The 21381-nt window shown below is 45.4% G+C and overlaps 1 protein-coding gene across 2 annotated transcripts in view; it reads left to right on the plus strand.

Annotated features, from left to right (window-relative positions):
• The window catches only part of LOC112657352 (cytochrome c oxidase assembly factor 8), a 32463-nt gene extending 14847 nt beyond the window's left edge, over window positions 1-17616 (plus strand). For both annotated transcript variants that reach the window (XM_035719582.2, XM_049113515.1), the window contains exons 2-5: window positions 3880-4077; window positions 5147-5210; window positions 13569-13659; window positions 17243-17616. In XM_035719582.2, coding sequence (XP_035575475.1) covers window positions 3880-4077; window positions 5147-5210; window positions 13569-13659; window positions 17243-17348 — 459 coding nt within the window. In that variant the 3' untranslated portion in view covers window positions 17349-17616. The remainder of the gene's footprint in view (window positions 1-3879; window positions 4078-5146; window positions 5211-13568; window positions 13660-17242) is intronic.
• Window positions 17617-21381: the final 3765 nt, after the last annotated feature.

Consider the following 21381-nt stretch of genomic DNA (forward strand, 5'->3'; position numbering starts at 1 on the left):
AGGTCATATCAGGGCCCTGGGATTGAGCTTTACATTGGGCCTAAACTCAGCGCGGAGTCTGCTGGAGAGCCTCGGGGCAGTCCCGGGCTGCCCATTTAGCTTAATTGTCAAGGGTTGAGTCCAGGGACAGGAGGGCTGAGGATTATATATGGAGCTGAGCAGATGTGAACTCTTGCTTGGGGTCTCTCCCTTCCCGTGCTACTCAGGCCAAGTCGGCTGTCACTAAATGCTAGCCACATTGTATTTGTAAAATTATTAGCTATTCTACTTTTTCAAATTAAAGTATCAGTGAGTAGCCAGATACACAAAATCTACTTTATATTAAAATTTGCAAGGTCTGGGCAGCCCAGGTGGCTCAGCGGTTTAGCGTTGCGTTCAGCCCATGGTGTGATCCTGGAGACCTGGGATCGATTCCCATGTCAGGCTCTCTGCATGGAGCCTGCTTCTCCCTCTGCCTGTGTCTCTGTCTCTGTGTGTGTGTGTCTCTCACGAATAAATAAATGAAAATCTTTAAATAAAAAAAAAAATAAAAAATAAAATTTGCAAGGTCTGCATATCTGTTCCCTGGAAGTTGCATCTTGTAATGGTGATTATGAAGTACTGAAATACCTTCAGTATTTCAGTGAAGCGTCTTCCAAAGGGAAAAATATTAATTATGTATTTTTTTTTTTTGGTGTTTGTAAGTTTTAACCATTCTTTTTTTTTTTTTTTTTTAATTTTTATTTGTTTATGAAAGTCACAGAGAGAGAGAGAGAGGCAGAGACACAGGCAGAGGGAGAAGCAGGCTCCATGCACCGGGAGCCCAAAGTGGGATTCGATCCAGGGTCTCCCAGATCGCGCCCTGGGCCAAAGGCAGGCGCCAAACCGCTGCGCCACCCAGGGATCCCAGTTTTAACCATTCTTTTAATTGACTTTGAAGTATAATTTGTATCCGGTAAAATGAGTACACACCTTTAAAGTGTACTTTTTGTTTGTTTGTTTGTTTGTTTGTTTGTTTTTAAAGATTTTATTTATTTATTCATGAGAAACACAGAGAGACACAGGCAGAGGGAGAAGCAGGCTCCATGCAGGGAGCCTGACGCGGGACTCGATCCCGTGTCTCCAGGATCACGCTCTGGGCCAAAAACAGGCTCTAAATCACTGAGCCACCCAGGGATCCCTGTTTTTGTTTTTAAAGATTTTATTTATTCATTCATAAGAGACACACAGAGAGAGGCAGAGACATAGGCAGAGGCAGAAGCAGGCTTCTTGCAGGGAGCCTGAATGTGGGACTTGATCCCGGACCCTGGGATCACAACCTGAGCCAAAGGCAGAAGCTCAACCGCTGAGCCACCCAGGCATCCCTAAAGTGTATGTTTGATGAATTTTGACAAACCTGAGTCTTTGCAGTCACCTCTCCAAGATCCGTCACTTTCACCCTCAACTCTGCCAACCACTGATGGAATATTTTCTAGAATGCCACATGGTGCATTTCCACAGCACATCCTCTTTCATGCCTGGCTTTTCAGTCTGTATGTTGTTCTAAGACTCATTGCTGCGTGTCTCAGTGGTTTGCTCCTTTCTGTTGCTGCTAGTTTGCCAGTTGTTGAGGCAGACAGGGCACGTGGGAGGAACTCTGTTGGAGGTAGAAGTCACAGTCAACAGAGTGTGTGTTTAAAAAAAAAAAAGACTAATAACATAGAAGAGATTTCTGAGTTGAGTGGGTTCCAACCCCCCGTGAGTTTTGGTTCCATTGATCTTTTAATAGACAAATGGAAAGCTAGTCTTTTGGTTACTCAACTGATCTTTTTATTTTAGTATGACATTTATTGATTGATTAATTGATTGATCTTATTTATTCATGAGAGACACAGAGAGAGAGGCAGAGACACAGGCAGAGGGAGAAGCAGGCTCCATGCAGAGAGCCTGATGTGGGACTCGATCCTGGAACTCCAGGATCACACCCTAAGCTGAAGATGGCACTAAACCGCTGAGCCACCCGGGTGCCCTAGTATCACATTTATTGAAGCCCAGTTTATATACAGTGACATTGACTGCTGATAGATGTATGCACCAGCACCACAATTCAAGAGAGAGAACATTTTCATCAGCCCAGAAAATTCCTTCCTCTACCCCAGTACCTGTCTTTCCCAGAATGTCATATAGGTAAAATCCTATAGTAAGCAATCTCTTGATGTGGCTTTTTCAGTGAACACGATGTTGCATGTGGTTCTCTATTGTTGAAGAGTACCCATTGTGTGGATAGACAATACTTTGTTTTTCCATTCACCAGTGAGGGGGACATTTAGGCTGTTTCCAGCTTTGGGTGATTATAAATAAAGCCACTTTTAATTGTCACATACAGACTTTTGTGTGAACATATGTATTTGTTCATCTTGGATAAATGTTTAGGAGTAGGTTGTGCTGGATTGTACGTTGGGTTTATGTTTTAAAATGTTTAACGGACTGCCAGCCTTCTTCCCAAAGTAGCTGTACCGTTTTGCATTCCTGCCAGCAGCATGTAAGAGCTCACTTGTTTTACATCTTTTTTTAAAAATTTTTATTTATTTATTCATGAGACACACACACACACAGAGGTAGAGACACAGGCAGAGGCAGAAGCAGGTCCCATGCATGGAGCCTGACGTGGGACTGATCCCGGGTCTGCATATTATGCCCTGGGCTGAAGGCAGCGCAAAACCGCTGAGCCACCTGGGCTGCCCTATTGTCAGATATTTTTGTTGGTTGTTTCAGCCATATTAAAAGATGTGTAGTGGTTTCTCATTGTGGTTTTGTTTTTGTTTTTTAAGATTTACTTATTTATTTTATGATAGACATAGAGGCAGAGACACAGGAGGAGGGAGAAGCAGGCTCCATGCAGGGAGCCCGACGTGGGTCTCGATCCCAGGACTCCAGGATCGTGCCCTGGGCCAAAGGCAGGCGCCAAATCGCTGAGCCACCCAGGGATCCCCTCTCATTGTGGTTTTGATTTGCATTTCCCTGTTTCTTTTTTTAAGATTTTAATTTATTTATTCATGAGAGACACACAAAAAGAGGCAGAGACACAGGCAGAGGGAGAAGTTGACTCCCTGCGGGGGGCCCGTTGCAGGACTTGATCCCAGGACCCCGGGATCATGAGCTGAGCCAAAGGCAGACGCTCAACCACTGAGCCGCCTGGGCACCCCTGATTTGCATCTCCCTAATGACTAGTGATGTTGAGCATGCTTTTATGTGTTTATTTGCCATCCATATATCTTCTAAAGAGAAAGTTTTATTTGGCTATTTTGCCCATTTTTAAATGTGGCTTGTCTGTTTTATTTTGTGGATTTGCTTTTGGTGTTGTATCTAAACAATGTTTGCCTAGTCTAAGGGTTGTAAACATTTTTTACTGTATTAGAAGTTTTATAGTTTTAGATTTTACATTTAGGTCTTTGATCCATTTTGAGTTAGTTTTGTATACAGTACAAAGTACAGCTTGAGATTTTTTTTTACATTTGGATGTTGATTTACTCTGGTGCCATTGTTGAACATGTTCTGTACAGTGTTCATGTTAATAATATTTATTATAGATTTTTTAACTTAGATATTCTCTGACACATACTTTTTTTTTTTTAATTTTATTTATTTATTTATGAGAGACACAGAGAGAGAGAGGCAGAGACACAGGCAGAGGGAGAAGCAGGCTCCATGCGGGGAGCCCGACGTGGGACTTGATCCCGGGTCTCCAGGATCACGCCCTGGGCTGCAGGCGGCGCTAAACCACTGCACCACCGGGGCTGCCCTCTGACACATACTCTTAAAAAGAGGAAGCTAATGAGGGATTTAAGTAAACCTAGACTGTTCATTTTATAATACAAGGTATTTGTTTAGTTCATGCTCCTCCTGTGCGTTTTGTTAAAGGTCTCAGGATTCTGCCCTCCGAGAAAATCTTGCCGTGACTGGATAGGACCCCCAGATAAACATTCAAACCTTCGACCCATTCACTTTTACATCCCGGAAAGCGAGTCACCGTTGGAACAAAAGCTAAGACAATTAAGACAAGAAACACAAGAATGGAACCAACAGTTCTGGGCAAACCAGAATTTGACATTTCGAAAGGTAAGCTTAGACCGGAGGTCAGAATGAGAAAGAAATAACACAGGTGGCCACTTGGGGGTGCTAGAACCCTACTCTTTTCCTTTCTGGTACTTGGTCCTCACTTGGTCCCTCCCATCCTTCCTCCCTCCATCCTCACCCTTCCTTCTCTCATACATATATACAGATATGTGCATGTATGTATGCATATAATTTTTAAATCAATTTTGTAACCATATATAAGAATTATCAGTCATCGTAAAATCACAGAGCTTGAGACTTTCAAGTAGTTAAAAGGAGTAACAGAGCCAGAACTAGAATGTGTGTGTGTTTATGTTTATGAAGATATGGCTTTTTGGGCAGCCCGGGTGGCTCAGCGGTTTAGCGCCGCCTTCAGCCCAGGGCCTGATCCTGGAGACCTGGGATCAAGTCCCACGACCGACTCCCTGCATGGAGCCTGCTTCTCTCTCTCTCTCTCTCTCTCTCTCTCTCTGTCATTCATGAATAAATAAATTTTTTTTAATAAATAAAATCTTAAAAAAAAGAAAATATGGCCTTTTATGATATGATTTCATTCTGAGAATCAATGTATTTTTTTAAGATTTTATTTATTTATTCTTGAGAGACACAGAGAGAGAGAGAGAGGCAGAGAGAGAAGCAGGCTCCACGCAGGGAGCCTGATGTGAGACTTGATCCCAGGACCCCAGGATCACATTCTGTGCCAAAGGCAAGCGCTCAACTGCTGAGCCACTCAGGTGTCCCAAATTAGAAATATTCTAATCCAGAAGAAATGCATTTAAGCTTTATATGTCCAACTGTTTGGGCAGGCTGTGTCACACAGATTATATTTATCTTATTCTGTGGGTTTATAAACAAACAGTGCCTCTCAAAGTTAATTAGGCATCTTGTTTTCAAATCCTACTTCAAGCATGGGACTTTTAACCAAATTCAGATGACTTAAAGCAGGTTTGGAGATGAGTCCTTTCTCAGAAATCTCTATCCAGATTTTCCAGAATACTTCAAGCTGTGTCCTAGCCAAGGAAAGATGAAAAGATGAAGAAAAGGCATTCTGATCGTTGTCTTTTTTTTTTAGGAAAAAGAAGAATTTATTCACTCAAGACTAAAAGCTAAAGGCTTGGAACTGAGATCTGGATCAGGTTAGTTGATTTGTCCTTTTTCTCCTAACATTGTGTTTGTTTCAGTAACTGCATGAGAAGATAAAAAGAAAGGATGTCAGGGGCGCCTGGGTGGCGTAGTCAGTTCTTGGTCATGATCTCGGTCGTGAGATCAGGCTCCAAATCATCAGGCTCCACGCTCACTGAGGAGTTGGTTTGAGATTCTCTGTTTCCCTCTGCCTTTCCCTCTCTCTTAAAAAAAAAAAAAAAAAAAAAAGAAGAAGAAGAAGAAGAAGAAGCCTGTCAGATGCAGGAGAGAAAGCTCAGGGGGCAAGTTGTGATCTCCTTTGGGGTAGGTGCTCTTGAGTGTATACTGCCCTCCTCCTGCTCCCTCCTTTCTCTTTAGGGAGAGGATCCCCCTCCTGATTTTAGGTCATCCTGATGGGTGACTTCCCTTTGACCTTTGGAATTCTGTCCTGGATCCCATTGCTTCCACCGCCTCTTTCTGTCCTGTACTGCCAGCTTCACTTCTGCATTCCTGACCCGAGTTCATGGCCGCACCTGCCCACAGGAGCTGCAGACCTCATAGGAGTCATCCTCAAAGCTCCTCCTCCCCCCATTTCTTGACCAGGATCACCTCTTAAACATTTCTCAGTGCTCTAACCACCTCTGTCCTTGAAACACTACTTTAGTTCAGGCATTTTTTTTTTTTAAGATTTTATTTATTTATTCATGAGAGACACACAGAGAGGCAGAGACATAGGCAGAGGGAGAAGCAGGCTCTATGCAAGGAGCCTGATGCAGGATTCGATCCTGGACTTTGGGATCACGCCCTGAGCCAAAGGTAGACACTCAACCACTGAGCCACCCAGGCTCCCCAGTTCAGGCCTTTGTTAATTCTGTGCCTACTGCAGGAACATTCTGATTGGTTCCTTAATCTCCAATCTTTGAATCGAGTTGGCAAACTTCTGAATAGGGCGAGATAGTAAATAGTTTAGTCTTTCTAGGCTGTGTGAGGTCTCTGTTTCAGCTATTTAGCTCTGCTGTTGCAATGTGAAAGCAGGCATGGAAAAATATATAGACTAATGGGCAAGAATGTGTTGCAGTATAACTTTATTTACAAAATCCACATTTGGCCTGCAGGTAGTAGTTTATCAACTCCTGCCTCAAATTCATTCTTTGCAGTGTAGCCAGATGGTCCTACCCCCAATGCTGATTTGACATTCATTGCTTAGCTTAGGTGTTTAGACTCCCCATGACTACAGAATGACAGCTGTGTTCTCGGTCTGGATCGACGGCCTCCCTGGCCCCTGCCTGTCTGATCTCTTTCCCATCTTGTCCCCCACACTGTATGTGTGATATGCCAGGAACGCTGTGCCACATTCAGTTGCCTCTGCCTACAATGCTGCCTTTTCTCTTTTGGTTAGAAGATCTAGTGCTCAATATGACCTTTATTCATTTTCTCCTGCTGTTGATATTAGGCCTGAATAACATTTCATACTGTTTGTTAAACAGCTGTCTACTATTAAAACATTATTCTGATGGAAAATCTGAAACCATTGGCCCCAAAAACCAGGTCTGTCATTGAGCTAAACCACTGTCCCCCTCTCCCTGCCAATGCTTGGCCATGCCTGGATCTGTTTAGGATAAAGAGCTGGAGAAGGTGGAACTACCCTGATGATGATGGGCTCTGCTGTTGGCTGTCGACTGCAGGGACCCCATCAAGGCACTGTCTTGGGGGGGCAGGAACTAGCAGGAAAGGGTGCCGGGTCCTAACAGTAAGGTAGATAATTTCTGCACATAATTTCAGATCCTGACTGTGCTGGGCACTATGCTAAGTCCCTTGCCTATGTCATTTCATTTTATTTCCCACAGTGACTCAATGAAGTAGGTCCTGCTACTTTTGCCATTTTAGAGATGAGGAATCTGAAGGCAAGTTATTTAACCAAAATTACACAGTAAGTGGAGGGGCCTAGATTCTAGCCTAGTGACTTGGGTTCCTTGGGCCTGTCTGATGTCGCCTTGCCACAGTGGCTATTAGCTGATCCTGTGCTGTCCTGGCCATGGACCGAGGTCAGAGATGCCACAGCCCTCAGGGGGGGGCTTGCCAGCCTTTTGAGTGTGTCATCAGGATCAGGCAGGGTCAGGGAGGCTGTGGGTCTACTTGGAGATAACCACTCTCTTAACAGATGGGAAAAGTTGTTTTGAGTCTTGTAATTAACACCACAGGGTTTCTATTGATGGCATTACTATGTACTGAAAGGCTGACCTTAAATCAGATTTTTAAATTAATTGGATAATAAAACAGGAAAGAATGTATTGAGGAAAGGGACAGGTGAAGGGAGGTGCCCACTGTGTCAGCTTTTAAACAGTTTCCAGGCTGCAGTGATTGGAATATGGTGGGTAACACAGGTGTGTGGCATGAGTGGGCCAGAGTACAGGGGTCTTGCAGGACCGAGGGAGGGGGAGGCTTATTTAATTAATGATAATGGAAAAACTACTTTTGGCCCAAAAGTAAATTTAGATTCATGGCCTCTATAATACAAATGTATTTCAAATAAATCTAAAAGTTTATTATTAAAAATCAGTTGTTTATGGATTAAAAGTTAAATACATTGCTCCCAGTTGTATAAAGTTTAACAGAACTCAACTGACTCTCCATTGTCTGGAGAAACAGTGATTCCTTAAGCTTGACAGTAAAGGTAGAGCAAGAGGAGAACATGAAAACTGACAACATCTGTATTGGTGAGGACTCCTTTTTCTTTTTAAGATGTTATTTATTTGACAAAGAGATAGAGCCAGAGAACACAAACGGGGGGAATGGCAGAGAGAGAAGGAAAAGCAGGCTCCCCACTGAATGGGGAGCCCAGAGCAAGGCTTGAACCCAAGACCCTGGGATCACGACCTGAGCCAAAAGCAGATGTTTAACCAACAAAGCCACCCAGGTACCCCTCTTTTTTTTTTTTTTTTTTTTTTTAAGATTTTAAGCAATCTCTACACCCAATGTGGGGCTCGAACGTACAACTGCTAAATCAAGAGTTGCATACTCCATTGTCTGAGTCAGCCAGGCACCCCCAGGAGGACTCCTTTTGACCTTTCTGTAAAGGAGTGTGCGGGGGTGGGGCAGACACAGTTAGCTCAGGCCCAAGTGCACCTGCTGTCAGCCACTGGAGCCAAAAACAGCTCTCTAGCCCACACCTCAGCCTTCTCTTGCTATAAATGAGCTTTCTCCACCTCTCAGTATACAGCCCTAGTTCAAGGACAGGGCTGGTAGAGAGGTGGGAAGGTGCCCTGGAATCAGCAGAGGCCAGCCAAGGCTCAGGGGTTGTATTGAGTGAGCATGGCTACTCCTTTGGAAATGGGGCCTGGCGGCATCACAAGGACAGTAGACCAGGGGGCTGGACAAAGGGTCGGCGTCCAGGAAACAAGTGAGACATGAAGAGCAGATGATAGAACAGAGGTGCCCAGGGAAGTCTCAGGGAAGAGCATGAACCAGTTTGTAGAAATAACAGAGTACCTGTCGGTGAGTAATGTGACTGCAGATTACAGTGTCGTTGGAACAGCCCCCAGGCATCGTTTTGTGCTTACTGAATTCACGGGCTGGCCACGGTGAGCGGACTCCGTGCCGGTAGAGGTACAGTGCGGTACAGCGCCCGTAGGCGGTCAGTGGTGGGAGAAAGTTTCCAGCCCTCTTTCTGCAGCAATGTAGAAAAATGACTGAATTTCTGGTGTAAAAAGCAGGACACCAGGATTCTGGCTCTACCTGTCCCCAAATTAAGTCTTATTTGTAGGGCGGTGGTGCAGTGGGAAGATTCTTGTTTCTAATTTCTTTTGTTGCTAAAGTAAGTGTTCACGCAGTGGGGAAGAGTACGCGCTGAGGTGGGATTACTTTAAGTCGCCTGGTATTTATGAGCCCCCCTGGGTTTTCAGTAGATGTCTAATGAGTTCGGCTCTTCCATCCGCCTTCCTCTGCTTAACTTCATTGAATCTCCGCAGCACAGTGCAGTGTTGGTAGGCACGGAACTGAATTACTTAGCAGACATTTCTGGTGCTTCTGCTCTATGCTGAGCTCTGGCTTTGGGGTGTTTGGACAAGACACAAACTAGACCGGCAGCTGGAGGCCGCACCACACCTGTCCTCGGAGCCTGCGGCTCCTGCAGTCTGGCCAGCACGTACCAAGGGAGCGAGCGCTACGTGCCAGGCCCCATCCTGCCCGCCATACTGGCTTCAACTCCTTCTGTCTCAGGGCAGCCTTACGGTGTGTGCTGTTGTGATCCGCGTTCCACGTACGAGAGGCGTCAACGTCTGGGCCGTCTGCCCGTGAGGGACAAAGCTCTGTCTGAGTGGGGCCGCTAAGCGCTGCTACTGGGGCACGTCTTTACTTCCTCACGTGCTAACGCGAGGCCACAGAGATGCGCTGGGCAGCACATTCGTCTCCCTCCAGCACTCATTGTGCAGAAGACACTCATGCTCTCAGTCTGGCGTGGTTCCTCGGGCTGCCCAAAGCCAGGGGCTCCGTTCCTTGGCGCCCTCACCATGCTCCAGCCCTGCCCGCCCTCCTCCTCACTCACTCTGTTCAGTCACAGCTGTGCCTCTCCGGACTCTTTTTTTTCCCTCCATGCTGATCCGTGGCTTGGGACCCATTTTCTCTCCACTCGGCCCTGTGGGCTCTTACTCACCCTGTAAGACCCAGCTTAAATGTCACTTTCCCTGGGAACCTTGGGCGTCCCTCCCCTTCTCAGGCAGCTAGTTTTCTTTCTTGTCCCACTTAGCATCTGTCTCTTTGTTGATTAGAAGTATTTACCCAGTACCCTGCATGTGCCAAGCTAGGCACCAGGGCCTTGTAATGGATGAGACAGAGCTGTAGGCTTGCCCTTATGGAATGACATTCTAATGTGGGGTGGCAGCTTTGTGAATATGTGCTTCGCTTCACTCTTAGGGTGTGTCGGCCCCTGGAAGAAGAACAGGGAAGAGGGGGTAGTGGGCATTGTAACAGGGCATCTGAGAAGGCCTGCCTGAGGAGAAGGCAGCTGGGGAGATTTGAGAGAGAATCTTCTAGATAAGGGAAGAGCTCTCAGCTGGAGGTTTTGAGGAGCTGCAGAAGGCTGGGTCAGAGGAGTGAGGACATGCAAACACCTTGCTATTAGGCAGGCGCTCCATTATGATGTAGAGGGGATGTGTGCTTGTCCTGCTCTGAGGGGGCAGACACACGTTTGTGCCCTGTCATCTGAGTGTTTGCTTCCATGTTGTATGTGTAAAAGGTCAGCTACCTTCCCTCCTGCTTCTATGGAAACGGGCTCTTGGGTTACCTTCCCAGCTCTGTCTCCCCCAAATCCTGAAGAGTTGGAGCATTGACCTCAGCTGTGCAGCTGGGAAACATGGCCTCCACCTGGAGACAGGATCTGCAAGGGCAAGCATGCTAAACCAGAGGTAGGAGCTGGAACGTGGGCACCTCTGCATGTAGAGGAACCCCTGGGGACAGATTCTGGGCTCCCACAGAGATCATAGGGCCTCTTTGGGGCTTGAGGCTTCAGAACCAGAGTGCCTTCACTCTGAGCCATTGCTGTGTGTCCTGAGACTGGCCTGTGGAATGCTTTCTGGTCCCATTTCAGGGGAACCTGCTGCTGCCCTCATTGGCAGGCTGGTTCCTATCCTTGGTGGCCTTTTAAAATCTGATGGGGTAGCCCTGAGGGTGGGTGTCATGGTTGGCATCTCCCACCACACAGGGAGCACCATGGAGGTGGCCAGGTCAGTCCCTATGTGTCATTAGTCCCCACCAGCACCTAATGTGTTACCTGATTCAGTGTGTGCTCACTGGCTTAGAGATTGGATGGTTAGGCTGGTATTTACCCCAGGCCAGGGCGGATGGGTGGGCTTTTGAACCAGGATGCATTCAGGGTGAGAAAGTGTTCCATTTCCCTTACTCAGGTTGCTCACATTTCTTGTCAGAAGCTTCAGAAGGCGGGGATCCCTGGGTGGCGCAGCGGTTTGGCGCCTGCCTTTGTCCCAGGGCGCGATCCTGGAGACCCGGGATCGAATCCAACGTCGGGCTCCTGGTGCATGGAGCCTGCTTCTCCCTCTGCCTGTGTCTCTGCCTCTCTCTCTCTCTCTCTGTGACTATCATAAATTAAAAAAAAAAAAAAAAATCTTCAGAAGGCATTGGAGTAGACCTAAAGCATATCACACATGATGTGCATTGGTAGGTGCACACCTGGGCTTGCATTAGTCATGAAGAAATTGAGCTACACTAGAACTATCCGGGTCTAATGATTGAGATGATAGAGGGAGGTCATTTTTCTCCCTAAGCCTCTTTTTTTTTCTTTTCTTTTTTAAATATTTATTTATATGACATAGAGATCACAAGCAGGGAGCAGCAGGAGAAGCAGGCTCCCCTTGGAGCAGGGAGCACAACGTGGGGCTCAGTACTCAATCCCAGGACCCCAGGATCGTGACTGGAGCCGAAGGCAGATGCCCAACTCACTGAGCCACCCTGGTGCCTCACCTTTTTTCTTTTCTGAGCTAGAATTCACATGCCATAAAATTCACATTTTATTTAGTTATTTTTTTAAAGAGTTTATTTATTTATTCATGAGAGACACAGAGAGAGAGGCAGAGATGTCAGGGTTCCAGTTTCTCCATGTCCTCATCAAGATTTCTTACTATTTAGCCATCATAAATTACAGTCTAGGATTATAAGTGTCCTGGTGGGTGTGTAATGGTACTTTACCATCCTTTTTATTTGAATTTTCCCTTATGGCTAGTGATGCTGAGTATCTTTTCATGTTCTTAGTAGCCATTTGTATGTCTTCTTTGGAGACACCTATTGAAGTCATTTGCCCATTTTTAAAATGGGTTATTCTCTTTTATGTTGTCTTTTAAGAGTTTCCTACATATTTTGGATGTGAGACCCATATCAGGTAGACGATTTGCAAATATTTTCTTCCATTCTGTAGATTGCCTCTTTACTTTCTTGATAATGCCCTTTGAAGCGCAAAAGTCTTAAATTTTGATGAAGTCCAATTCATCTATTTTCTCTTTGCTTGTATATTAGATGTCATATCTAAAATACACTGCCTAATTTGAGGAGATGGAGATATGCCCCTGTTTTCTTCTAAGAATTTTTTAGTTTTAGCTCTCATATTTAGGTCTTTGACCCATTTTGAGGTTGTGTTGGTATATGGTGTGATGTAGGGATTCAGCCACTTGTTGAAAAGGCTATCTTCCCTATTGAATATCTGTTACCTTCACTGAAAATCATTTTTTGCATTTATTTGCATTTATTTCTGGACTCTGAGGCCAGTGTCAGTACCACACTATCTTAATTACTGTAGCTTTGTAGTAAGTTTTAAAGTTGTGAAATGTGAGTCCTCCAACTTTGTTCTTCTTTTTCAAGATTGTTTTGGCTGCTGAATTTCCTTGCATTTTTATATGAATTTCAGGATCTGGTTGTCAATTTCTGCCCAAAAAGCCAGTTGGGATTTTGATAGGAATTGTATTGAACCTGCACATCAATTTGGGGCATGTTGCCATTTCCGTGGTATGAAGTCTTAAAAATCATGAACGTGGGCTGTCTTTCCATTTGTTAATGTCTTCTTTCATTTCTTTCAGCTGCATCTTATAGTTCAGTGTGTAGCTCTTACACTTCCTCTCAAATTTATTCCTAGGCCTTTTATTTTTTTTAATTAAAAAAATAAATTTTATTTATGTATTCATGAGAGACACAGAGAGATAGAGAGGCAGAGACATAGGCAGAGGGAGAAGCAGGCTCCATGCAGGGAGCCCGACGTGGGACTTGATCCCGGGACTCCAGGATCATGCCCTGAGCTGAAGGCTCTCAACTGCCAAGCCACCCAGGCGTCCCTCTTTTATTGTTTTTGATGCTATTATAAATGGAATTGTTTTCTTTTCTTTTTTTAATATATGTTTTTAATATATGTGTGTGTGCGTGTGTGTGCATATATGTGTATATATATGTACATAAATATATGCCTATGTGTATACACATACGTATATGTGTATATATATGTACATAAATATATGCCCTGGGCTGAAGGCAGCGCTAAACTGCTGAGCCACCTGGGCTGCCCCAGTTGGGTTTTTTTGTTTTGTTTTGTTTTGTTTTGTTTTAATTACATAAACTCTGGGGCTTAAACTCATGACCCCCAAATCAAGAGCTGCATGACCCCAGATCACTGAGCAAGCCAGGTGCCCAGCCAGGTGCCCCTGGAGTTATTTTCTTAATATCATTTTTGGATTGTTTATTGCCTGGTATATAGAAAAATACAGTTGGTGTATGTATGACCTTGTATCCTGCAACCTTGCTGACCTCTATTAGATCAGTAGTACTTTGTAGGTCCCTTCCCCTTAGGTCTTAATGTTTAAACTGAAATTAATTTTCAGGTCAAAAAGCAACATTAGATGCAGAAGAAATGGCTGACTTTTACAAGGAATTTTTAAGTAAAAATTTTCAGAAGCACATGTATTATAACAGGTAAGTGTTTACTTTTTTCCTAAAATTTTGAATATATTATCCATATTGGGTAGGATTATTTTCTTATCTGAATTTAGTGACATTCATGTTTATATTAAGGGTAGATGTTGCTGGAAACTTAGTTTTTACACTTCTAAATAAAATTGACAGCTTAAAGATATTTGTACCCCTCATGCTTGGACAGTGGGTTCTAAACAGCATTTTCCACTAACGGGAAACTGGATTCCTTGGAGAAGCAGGTCTGGGGTGGGAACAGCACAAGATGAGTCAAGACACCCTGTGTCTGAAAGTGAGGAGGCTCAGAGACCAGCAGGGTCACATGAGAACAGCATAGGAGCCAACTTAAGGGGATCCCATAGGCCAAGGATGAGATCACATCAGCTGCAGAAAGGAAATGACCACAGTGGACTAAAAATATATCAAATATGCAAAGATCTTTGCAATCACGAGTATTGAAAAGGTGACAATCACCTCTGGATATTGCTAGGCTGCCAACTCATTATTCTGAAAATTGATGAATAAAGGAAAACAAAGATCACACACCTTTCCTGCATCGACTGTATTTCAGGGTAACCACATGAAGAAGGATTTTCTTTGTAGAAGGATGACAGCTAATGCAGAAGGAGTGGTAGAGGTAGAAAATAAACATTTTCCAATGAAATAATGGGTCTGGGCAACAGTCACTCATAGCTGCTAAAACCATTAGGTAGGAAAGCTGGTGGGGATTTATAATGCACAGGCCAGGGTGATTGCTTTTGAACCCCGGTGCATCTTCTTGCTGTACACAGTGGGGCAGCTACCACTGCATGCCTCTGAGATGCAGGCTGAAGTACGTGATACCACCTGTGAAATGTTCTTATTAAAAAAATGGAGAGGAATCTAGGCAGACCTCCGGACTTATTACCAGTTCACAGGAAAAAGGTAAAGGGTGTATGGGGTGAGGAGTGAGAGGGGTTCATAGGAGACTGTGTTAAAAATGATAGCCTGAAGATACAATCCCAAAATGTTGGAGGTTCTGCGAGAACAAACGATCCAGTCTTTTTTTTTTTTTTTTTCCAAACGATCCAGTCTTAACAAGTAACTAGAATTTTAAACAGGAGGAGGATCTGCTTCAGAATAAAAGAGCCTTCGTGCAGTGTGTGGTCCTTATTTGGGTCCTGATGCAGACAGACCACCTGTGAAAGATATTTTGTCAGAGGAAGTTGAATAGTGGCTGTATACCAGATTGTATTGATAGGTTATTGTTCATTTTATCAAATGAAATGATGGTGTTGTGGTTATGCATTTCTTTTTTTTTTTTTTTTTTTTTTTTTTTTTTTTTAAATATTTTATTTATTTATTCATGAGAATACACAGAGAGGAGAGAGAGAGGCAGAGACACAGGCAGAGAGAAGCAGGCTCCATGCAGGGAGCCTGATGTGGGACTCGATCCCGGGTCTCCAGGATCACGCCCTGAGCTGTAGGCGGCGCTAAACCGCTGAGCCACCGGGGCTGCCCCTGGTTATGCATTTCTAAAAAGGATTTCAACAATACATAATGATGTGTGTTTCCAGGTGATAGGCTATGATGTTTGAGATTTGATTTATTATTATTTTTTAAAGATTTTATTTATTTCTTCATGAGAGACACAGAAAGAGAGGGCAGAGACACAGGCAGAGGGAGAAGCAGGCTCCTTGCAGGGAAGCCTGATGTGGGACTCGATGCTGGGACTGCAGGATCATGCCCTGAGCCAAAGGCAGATGCTCAACCGCTGAGCCACCCAGGCGTCCTGAGATTTGCTTTAAAGTAAGAGCAGCAGGGCAGTCTGGGTGGCTCAGTGGTTTTCGCTGAAGGAAAGGCTTCCGTCTCATCAAGATTAAAGTTTTTATGTTATTAAGGAAGAGCCAGATTCCACTCCACCAACACTCTGACACAGTGTAGGGAACCTCAACTTTTCCTATTTCTATAGGGAAGACAGGGGCAGGATGTGGTGTGGGCACAGAGGAGAACGCAGTAGCTCCTCTGCCATCTGCCCTTGTAAAACGCTGGTCCTCGCTGCTCTGAGCCCCGCACAGCACACACCCAGCTCACTGGAGATGAGGTGTGGTGCAAACATGCTCCAGGTCCATATGAGAAAATCAGACGTTCAGGGAAATATAACCAATACTGGCTTGACTGCGTAACTTAGCTGGCTCACATGACTGCATTAGCGCCACTACCCACCTCCTGCCAGGCTGATCGCTCTGCCTGAGTGCTGGTCTCTTGTGCTTGCCCAGCCTTGGCCACTACCAGCATCCCCTAGATCTTATCTGCACTGCCTGACTCTGCTGCTCTTACTTTTCTTTTTTTTAAGATTTTTTTTATTCGTGAGAGACAGAGAGAGAGAGAGAGAGAGAGAGAATGTCAAATGTGTCAAATGAATGAATGAGTGTTTTTGTTTAGGGCACTGCTTCCGGTTTATAACATCACTTATGTGGATAGAAACATAAGATTGTTCTCATCGGGACACCTGGGTGGCTGAGTGGTTGAGCATCTGCCTTTGGCTCAGGACATGATCCCAAAGTCCCAGGATCAAGTCCCACATGGGGCTCCTTGTGGGGAGCCTGCTTCTCCCTCTGCCTCTGTCTCTGTGTCTCTCACGAATAAATAAATAAAGTGTTTTTTTTTTTTTAAACGTTCTCATGAGGAGAGGGTTTTTTCTATCCAGACAATACAAAGGCTCCAGAAAACAAGAGTTTTTACCTCTTGCCATTGCTTCTTTTGAGCTCTTAGTCTCTTTCCTTCTGTGCTGAGACCCACTAAATCCTTTGAGTCCATGTTCACTCATTAGCTCATTTGGCTGAGAAGCGTTGGTACTTATTGGCATCTCAGCATCCCGGGGCTTAGCACTAAGGGTCTGGAATGTGTGCATTCTGTTGTGGAAACTTTCCAAGCCTGGCCCGTTCAGTAGTGGGTGAATTTGCAATTTTCGTCATGTTTTGTACAGCAAGTAACTCATCAGCAAGTGAGCCCGTGACTGTGAACTCCATCCCAATATTTGTATGAGAAGCTCTGGAATTCTCTCTTCACAGATTTTGCAAAAGCTCAGATCATTTAGACAAAGAGGATGTGGAGCTTTATGATGTTGGCACTCGTGGTAAATGGACTTCTCATGATGGAATACTCTGTCATGTGCTTCTTATGCAAATAAGGTGCCAAATCAGGATGGTCCTCACTGAGCCCTGCCAGTTGTTTGCCCAGTGGTCACGCCCCCATCACTCACAATTGTCTCTCTAAGAATGCCATGGGACTCTGGAGGCCCCAGGCTTCTCTTTTGGAGTCTTTTAGCAAAAAACCAGAGAGGATTGAAGCAAATGGGAAAAGGTGGGGGTTGGGGTGCACTGGGCATTCACTTGTTGAGCCTTATTCTCAGCCTTAGGAAATTCTGGGGGTAGGAAGGAAGGCTGCTCTGGCCAGTTTAACTTAAACAAGGGCAGAAAAGAGACAGGAAAGGTGAAGGTAGTCAGGAGGACTTGCCTGTGGGCTGGGAACTCTCCTCAGAGGCCTGGGTGCTAGTCCTCCGTTACTGGGGTGCATCACATGTGCTTATCCTGTTTCTCTGTAGAGACTGGTACAAGCGTAATTTTGCCATTACCTTCTTCATGGGAAAAGTGGCCCTGGAGAGAGTTTGGAACAAGCTTAGACCGAAGCATAAGAAGAGCAGCACCTAGCAGCTCACCCTGACCCACCCACCTCCAGCATGGGAGTTTCCAGGAGAAGCAGCTTCTCTGGGAGTCTGTTTTACAAGGCTCTAAACACCTGTAAGTGAACTGAGCCCCACACCTGCTTTATGGGAGTCCTTTGGCTTATGTCAGCCCAGGGTGGCCTGGGAGAATGGCAGTCCTGTTGAGCTACAGGCCATATGACTCTGTCCTGACTGTGGATACCAAGCTGGCCCTGGGTCGTGAACATGATATTAAATAAAACCCAAGCACTGTGTACCCGTGTTCTGTGTTTTTGAATTCTACCAATTTCAAATAGAACAATATAGGGCACCTGGGTGTCTCAGTTGGTTAAGTGGCTGCCTTCGGCTCAGGTCATGATCCTGGAGTCTCAGGATCAAGCCCCAAGCTGGGCTCTCTGCTCGTCAGGGAGCGTGCTTCTCCCTCTCCCTCTGCCTGCTGCTTCCCCTGCTTCTGTGCTTGCTTGCTCTCTTGCTCTGTGTCAAATGAATGAATGAGTGAATGTATAAATTAATTCAGCTTGCTTGCTTTATTTGTTTGTTTATTCATTCATTCATGAGAGACACAGGCAGAGGGAGAAGCAGGCTCCATATGGGGAGCCCGATGTAGGACTCGATCCCAGGACTTCGGGATCACTCCCTGAGTCGGGATCACTCCCTGAGTCAAAGACACGCTCAACCTCTGAGCCACCCAGGCGTCCCATTTCAGCATTATTTAAAATAGGATTGTGTCGGGGTACCTGGCTGGCTCAGGCGGTAGAGTGTGTGACTCTTGATCTTGGGGTTGTGATTTCGAGCCCCACGTTGAGGGTAGAGTTTACTTAAAAAGTAACATTGCTCTTCTAAAATGATGAGGGTCTCTTTGTATTACATTCTGGTGCCCTGTGACATGGGGGGGTCATAACAGTGCTGCCGGAGAGGACACCTGCTTTGGCAAGAGGGAACTGGCCTTTGGAGCCAGGTCTTATCAGTAAACATATCCTCTGAGGACAGATGAGCCACCTGAGAAACAATTTCTATTACTGTGAGTGAGGCATGATAATACAGTCATGATTCCAGATTTCTTCTGTGGCTTCTAAGCTGCTGCTGGCAAAGATGATTTCCAAGGAGAAAATTCAGAAGCCAGAGGAAGCATGTCAACACCCCCCCTTCCATGGAGGCCTTTGCGGGCCTGCATATGAATGGGAGTATGTGTGAGAATCTCGTCAGCCTCGTGTCTGCCCAGGAGAGCCATCGTGCTGCACACTGCCCAGTGCCACGTCGCCTCGGGAACCTGCACGGGGATAGTCATGCTCTGTGCTCTGCTAATCCAGGGCCGCAGAGGGTGCGGTACATGCAGCAAGCAGCATGGAACGTGGCATTTGACAAGAGAAACGTCGTATCATGTATTCACACCAAACCTCTGCTGAACTCTGATTCTCAGCCTGTCACCAGGGTGTGTGACACTGTGTGTTCTCAGAGAAACAAGGGAAGGGGAGAACCAGCATCCAAGTGAGCTTTTAGTTCTTCCTTTACCCTGTCAACTTCACTCACTGACTTCAAGATTATTTGAAGATCGTCTCTGCCCTGGATGGTGTGACATTGCAATAAATAGCAGCTTGCAGTGACATTGTTTCTAATTCTTCTTGCACATCAATTCTTAAAGATTCTGAGGGTGAGTTTCCATAGTAACAGCAGAAGACAAATGGACTATCTGGGTGGCTCAGTCACTTGGGCATCCAACTCTCGTTTCAGCTCAGATCGTGAGCTCAGCGTCCTGGGACTGAGCCCTTGTCAGGCTCCAAGCTTAGTGGGGAGTCTGCTTCTCCCTCCCTCCCTCACTCCCTCTCTCCAATAGATAAATAAATCATTTGGGCCGCCTGGGTGGCTCAGCAGTTGAGCGTCTGCCTTTGGCTCATGGCGTGATCCCAGGATCCAGGATCAAGTCCCACACTGGGTTCCCTGCAGGGAGCCTGCTTCTCCCTCTGCCTGTCTCTGCCTCTCTCTTTGTGTCTCTCATGAATAAATAAATCTCTTAAAAAAGTAAAAAGACAAGTGGGCCATCTGAAAGAAAATTTGTTTTTCAGGAAGGTGAGTTCCAGTGGGTGGTAAAGGTGTGTGCGTGAGCACATCATCACAAACTGTTGAAGACACATTGTGGTTTCTGTGACTCTGTGAAGGTAGAAGGACAATTTGAACAGCTGACGTATTATGTAACCTGTGGGACTACTGAGCAACCATACGTGGGTGCCGTTGCTAAAAGGCCTCTTCCAACACAGGTGTATCCTGAGTCACACTCTGAGATGTTGAGAGCATGTTGTCTCAGGGTTCTCAGCCTGGTGTTCCAGAAAGCTTTCTTGCACCCTCGAGCCAGGGGATCTGCCCTTCAGCTGGTGACTCTGTGATGCAGCATCAGTGTTTACATTGTGTAGGAGCTTCCGCCAGCTGTTGCTCTTGCTGGCAGTCTGCATTTTTTTTTTTTTAAAGATTTTATTTATTCATGAGAGACAGAGAGAGAGAGAGAGGCAGAGACACAGGCAGAGGGAGAAGCAGGCTCCCTGCAGGGAACTTGATGCAGGACTCGGTCCCAGGATCTTGGGATCATGCCCTGAGCCGAAGGCGGACACTCAACTGCTGAGCCACCCGGGTGTCCCCAAAGCTTCCCTTTGCCAGTTGCCAGTGGGCGCAGCGCCCTGGGCCGGAGGTGAAGTAGGCTGCGGCATCTCCACGCCTTCAGGATGGGATGGCGGAGGCTCTGGGGGCGCAGGCGGCTGCAGGTTCCGAACTGAGCGACGGGCACCCACAGGTCCGTGTCCACAGTCCCGAGCGGTCCTCTTAAATTGTTTCCGCTTGACATAAATGATGTGGTAGTTAGACACTGACCGCGGGTGGGGGCGTCCCAGTGACTCAGGACCTGATGCAGCTACAATCTAGGAACCTGCTGGCTGTCGCCTGGTGACAACTTCATTTAATGCCAAAGAGTTTAACCTGCCTCGTGGTGGTGTTGCTAGGTTTTTTGAGTGAATTAATGAGAAACGGCAGTGCTAGTTTTTTCTTTCTTAGATCTTAGACATTTAAGTTGATTTATATTTATTTATTTTAAAAATATATTTTATTACTTTATTTGAGAGAGAGCAAGAGATCACCAGCAACAAAAAGAGGCAGAGAAGGAGGCTCAAGCAGGCTGCCCACTGAGTAGGGAGCCCAACGTGGGGCTCGATCCCAGAGCCCCCAGATCATGACCTGAGCTGGAGGCAGACACTCAACTGACTGAGCCACCCAGGCACCCGACATTTAGGTATTGTCGGTATTGTGGTATATGTTACTTTAGGTCACAAATAAATGCAAATATGTCATTATTAAGGTAACTTTGACCCTAAAATATATATCCTCAGTTAAGAAAATATTATGTTGGGCAGCCCTGGTGGCCCAGCAGTTTGGCACCGCCTTCAGCCCTGGGATCAAGTCCCACGTCAGGCTCCCTGCATGGAGCCTGCTTTTCCCTCTGCCTCTCTCTCTCTCTGTCATGAATAAATAGATAAAATCTTAAAAAAAAAAAAAAAAAAGCAAAGACTTAAAAAAAAATATTATGTTGACAGAACATGAGAGACTCCTAACTCTGGGAAACAAACAAGGGGTGGTGGAAAGGGAGGTGGGCAGGGGGATGGGGTGACAGGGTGATGGGCACTGAGGGGCGCACTTGACGGGATGAACACTGGGCATTAGGTGTTATGCTATATGTTGACAAACTGAACTCCGATTAAAAAAATTAAAAAAAAAAAGAAAAGAAAATATTATGTTGTTTTAAGATGATTTTCTGCCCTAACTATATTTAAGTAAAGTATTTTTGTGGTCTTTATATAATTATAGAATAAAGATGATCTCAGTGATGTATTTTACACCACTTTCCCCTGAAAATGTCCTTGATAAATGCTTCTGTTTTCTGAGTTAAAAAAAAAAAAAAAAACACAAAACTGAGTTTCTGATCCTTCCTGTGTGTTAGGTGCTATTTATAGACCTTGTGTTTTTTTTTGTTGTTGTTC

Source organism: Canis lupus, chromosome 8 (genome assembly GCF_003254725.2).
Source record: "Canis lupus dingo isolate Sandy chromosome 8, ASM325472v2, whole genome shotgun sequence".
Taxonomy (NCBI): Eukaryota; Metazoa; Chordata; class Mammalia; order Carnivora; family Canidae; genus Canis; species Canis lupus.